Genomic DNA, 5,000 nt, shown 5'->3' with positions numbered 1-5,000 from the left:
GATAAATGACCGGTTTTGTAAAACGGTTAATCGATTACAAAAATCTGATTAGATAAATCCTGTTTATGAAGTAATCGACATCGAACGACTCATGATTGCAACCCTATCTTGAAGTTCACTGGGTGATTATTCAACCACCAACCTGATCCAAGAGACCAAAGGCTGTTGTTCTCTAAATACACATGAAACAGTGCTTCTGTGGTGCATTGAACAATTTAAAGCATAAAGAAAACAAACAAAACTCAAGTCACGCGTTGTGGTTAGACATCTGTTAAAGTTCCTTTAATGGCCTCTGACAGAGGACTCATGCAACAACAGCTAGAATCAGTCAGAGCCTCTGAAACTCGACACAAAACAATAACAACTGCACGTGGACACGTTTCCCACGCCACAACGTTACGCACAGAACACGTTTAGACATTCATTACAGTGTTATATACCGGACATTTTCATTTTTTCACTTCACTTCACTTCCTCGGGGCCACACATTACGGCGACATCGTAGCACAATACATGAGCAACTGGAGGCACTGGAGCAAAGAACGAATCATCTTGTGTTAGCAGGCTGACTTTAACCAATACATCATACATCAAAGGGTCTGTCATACCGGGCATACCGCGTTACTCCTGCCCAGTCCTCCCCTGTTCCCCACTTGTGTCCTCCCGTAACAGACAGGGAATCAGCGGGAAAGGAGTTTGACGGCGCAGCAGAAGGCTATAGTGCATTACCATGTCTGGAGGTCCTCCTCCTCCGAGTGGTCTATTCAATAGAACACTGGAGAAGAAGAGGACCTCCAAATGTATATTTTTTCTTTTGTTGGGAAAATCCTTCTGCGTACCACTCGTAGCGCATCGCGTAGGCCTACCACAGTTTGAGAACCAGTGGACTATTGCATTTCCCTGCTGACACCGCGTACAGTACCGTACACACTGACACACACACACACACACACACACACACACACACACACACACACACACACACACACACACACACACACACACACACACACACACACACACACACACACACACACACACAAACACACACACCATTAAACCCATGCCTGCCTTGAAGTTATTGATCACACCAAATGTGTCTCTTCAGCGAGACACGTCACATGGCGGCTCCTTATCACATCATGTTAATAAACGGAGGATCAAGGGAACAGGCAACCTATTAATCATTCATTCTGTTATAGTGAGGTTAAACTCCAACAGATTCAGCACAACCACAGACGACAGGACAAGGCCTGCTGAGGAGAGTGACGGGTCGAAGCTTACAGTACATGAAGGTATTTGTAAAGTAGGCTGCTTTCATTTGAAACAATTACGCACGGAAATACACGGTTATCATCAATCTGAAAGTCAGTGACTATTGTTAGCTATTTTTGTTTTTCTTTATTCGTTTCAACACTTCTAGCCTCTAGGTGATGTTTCTATACACAGGCAATTCAATCAATGTGGGGGCATCCAACCAGTTTATATGAATTGGCTCCCACAGCATTTTGTATGACACCCTATACGAAAACATAGAACATTTTCATCTTGTATTTCTTAAGAATAGAAAGCAGATGTTGATACAGGTCCAGCACCTCCCCCCTCTCCACCAGCTGACCTTTCTATATTTTTTTGAGTATCAAAATTTTCCCCTTCATCTATTTTTCCCCAAGGGAAAGGTAATGTGTAATATAAGGCCGCCAGGGGGAGGTTACATGCATGTTAACCATAGGTTTAAAATCGTGTGTTAAAATAAGAAGAGGTTACATTTTTCATTTTCCATAGTCGGTTCTGCTGCCTACGGATTTCTGAAAAGTCCCATTATCCAAAATGTTTTGCCCGTAGTTTGACCGTACCCCAGATTTTATGAAGTGCAGGGACTCAAGATTAATAGGTAGACCGCTTTCTATCTTTCATCTGGTTGGTAATATACGTCTTTCTTCTGTTTAGGAATATATTGGGTTTAGTGCAGGGCAGAAAGATTAACTTAACTCGAGGCCAGACTTACATTATTGTCCAGAACATACAACAAATCCCTTTGGGCCTCTTGCTTTGATCAGCAGAATCCTTCATAGTAGGACCGTTTGTACTCCTGGATCAAATTACACATCTGTTTTAATCAACAGCTAGATCAATTATTATTTAGAAACTATGCATTGTACCCCCCCCCCCCCCCCCCTCTCCTCCAGCCCTCCCCCGCACATCTGCAACACTGATGCTTGGCAACGCTGTTTGAGGTATGTTAAGTATGGAACTTGATCACACTTAGAAAGTCAAATTTGAAGCAGAATGAAAAATGGGTAATTTTCTGATATTCTCAAAAGGTATTTGAATAGCAGTAATATCCAACGATTAAACTTTGGGAATGCTTCAAGCTCATGATTTTGTCAAGGTTAATGTAATGACGGCATAATCGTCATGGTAAAATGGGATACGTCTTTAGGGGTTGTTTGAGGATAAGGGAATTAGAAATGGTATGGTAAGGATAAGAAGTATTAAGGGGACAGATTTATAAATACATAACTGAAGGCTGTCCCAAGTAATGGTCAATCAAACATCGTCACTAACATTATCATCGATGCGTCGGAAAAATGACATCCATTTTTTCTGCTAAAATCATACAATATTTAACAAAACCCAAGGTGCATTTTACAGATCATAGATAGCAACTATAGAAATCAAGAGCTGGATGTGAGATTCATCTGTTCACACGCACACAACAGAGATACATCTGTTGCCTGCACCATACACAACAGTACTGTGCATATCGGGAGGCCACAAATATGCAGACCTAATATGTTGCAAACACACACACCCCACAAGACTATGTTCAGGCCCAGGACTGGATCCAGATCAGGGCCCATGGGTCCCGGCCTAGGTCAGCTCCCAGGTCCGGGCCTAGTTCAGAGCCCAGGTCCTGGCCCTCTTACGGGCCAATGTCCAGGCCAAAGTCCAGCCCCAGGTCCAGGCCTAGGTCCAAGCCTAGGTCAGTGCCAAAGTCAGGGGCCCAAGTCCAGGCCAAAGTCTAGGCCCACGTCCTAGCCCATGTCCCAGACCAGGTCCGGGCCCATTTCCTAGCCCAGGTCCTAGCCTATGTCCAGGCCCATGTCCGGCCCAGGTCAGACCCCAGTTCAGAGTCCATGTCCCAGCCTATGTCCGGGCCCAGGTCCTGGCTTATGTCTTGGCCCAGGTCAGAGCCTCCTGTCCCCGTTCTCCCCATGCTCCGCCAGGCTGTTGAGTGCCGTCTCTTCGCTCTTGGAGTGTGGCTGGCCGTCGCCCTTCCTGGAGTTCTTCTTGGTGGCGCGCGACAGCTTCCTCCGGAAGGTGTCCCCGGCCAGGAAGTACAGGATGGGGTCCACGCAGCTGTTGAGGCTGGCCAGGCCGCGCGTCACCTGGTAGGTGGCGTACACCCGGTTGTTAAAGTCGCACATATCGGGGCTCTGGAAGTACAGCCTGGCCCTCATGTTGAGGTTCTTCATGACGTGGAAGGGCAGGTAGGAGATGGCAAACACGGCCAGCACGATGATCACCAGGTGGATGGACTTGCGGCGCAACGGCGCGTTGTTCATGTCGTTGCTGATCAGCGCCTTGGCGATCATGCCGTAGCAGCCGAGGATGATGAGGAAGGGGATGCAGAAGCCGAACACAGTCATGCACATGCTGTAGATGAAGTAGCCCGGCAGCTCGTCTTCCGTGGTGGTATCGTAGCAGGTGGTGGCGTTGCGCTTCGGCCCCGTCCGGGAGTAGTACAGGATGGGCGAGATGCCCACGATCACCACCACCCACACCAGGGCGCTGTTGATCACGGCGTTCTTTTTCTTGAGCCGGCCCAGGGACTTGAGCGGGTGCACCACGCCGCTGTAGCGGTGCACGCTGATGCAGGTGAGAAAGAGGATGCTGCCGTACAGGTTGACGTGGAAGATGAAGCGCTGCAGGCGGCACATGACGTCGCCGAAGATCCAGTCGGTCTTGTTGAAGTAGTAGAAGATGAGGAAGGGCAGCGAGAGCACGTAGCAGAAGTCGGCCAGCGCCAGGTTGAACATGTACACGGAGATGCTACTCCAGGGGCGCATGTGGCACACGAACATCCAGATAGCCAGGCTGTTGCCCACCAGCCCCGTCAGGAACACCATGATGTAGACGGTGGGCAGGTAGTAGAACTGGAAGCTCTTGGTCAGGGAACATCCTCGGCTTTGGTTGTGTAGCTCGGTGACGTTCAGCAGGGAAGTCAGGTTCAGGCCAGTGGTCATGGTTGGAGTCGGGGGGAACTGACGGTTGATTCACTGCGTGGGTGAGATTAATACACAAGTTTATAATTACATAATTATTTAATTATTATTATTATTATTATTAAGTAATATTATTGTAATTTTTATGTCGCTGTTAACATGCAATCACGAGAAGGTTGAAGATAAGGTGAGTGAGGTATTAATGAATAACACACAGTGGCAGACTACGTGGTGGAGCTGCGGTTATTCGCGCTCCAAGGGGGAAATCGCTGAATTATTCGCTTGCACAAGACCGCACTTGTTTACTTATATAAAACAAAACACAACGCAACCAATAACTGCAACACTCACCCACCGTTGACCCGGACTTGTTTTCCACATTCCTAATAACCTAAACGTCCCGGTTTGCAGTGATTTCGTTCACCAAACCGTCAGGTGTATTCTCTGTCCCGCAGGTCGGAAACGTTGTCGATCTGTCCATTAAAAGTTCACCCGCGTCCAGGGTTGTGCGCTTACACTTCAAAAGGAGAAAAGTATATGCCATTCGTCACGGAAGACATTTCCTCACAACAGCAGTAGTAGAGAGAGACAGATAGACAGCTGCGTGCTCTGGCATGGGAACAGGACTTGTAGAGAGGGGCTCCGCGGAGCACTGGACGAACCGAGGAAAGGGGAACTGCGCGCCAACGAGATCTCCTGGAGCGCGTCCCATTCCAAGACCCAGCGCTCTCCTTTCCTTTCCTTTTCCTTCCTCCTTCCTGCTCGCTCGCT

At 47.9% G+C, this 5,000-nt stretch overlaps 1 protein-coding gene across 2 annotated transcripts in view; it reads right to left on the bottom strand.

Moving 5' to 3' along the window:
- Nucleotides 1-254: 254 nt before the first annotated feature.
- p2ry1 (purinergic receptor P2Y1) overlaps nucleotides 255-5,000 on the bottom strand; it is a 4,994-nt gene continuing 248 nt past the window's right edge. The window contains exons 1-2 of one of the 2 annotated variants that reach the window (XM_030381464.1): nucleotides 4,585-5,000; nucleotides 255-4,283 (exon numbers count right to left, since the gene is read on the bottom strand). The exon at nucleotides 4,585-5,000 is cut by the window's right edge and continues 248 nt beyond it. In XM_030381464.1, the coding sequence (XP_030237324.1) occupies nucleotides 3,192-4,250 (1,059 nt within the window). In that variant the 5' untranslated portion in view covers nucleotides 4,251-4,283; nucleotides 4,585-5,000 and the 3' untranslated portion in view covers nucleotides 255-3,191. Of the gene's footprint in view, nucleotides 4,284-4,580 lie in introns of both variants that reach the window. The other variant, XM_030381463.1, reaches the window with a different exon arrangement.

The sequence above is a fragment of the Gadus morhua genome, chromosome 16 (assembly GCF_902167405.1).
Source record: "Gadus morhua chromosome 16, gadMor3.0, whole genome shotgun sequence".
Classification (NCBI taxonomy): domain Eukaryota; kingdom Metazoa; phylum Chordata; class Actinopteri; order Gadiformes; family Gadidae; genus Gadus; species Gadus morhua.
The sequence above is the reverse complement of the archived record's forward strand: the minus strand, read 5'-3'. Positions and strand labels throughout refer to the sequence as shown.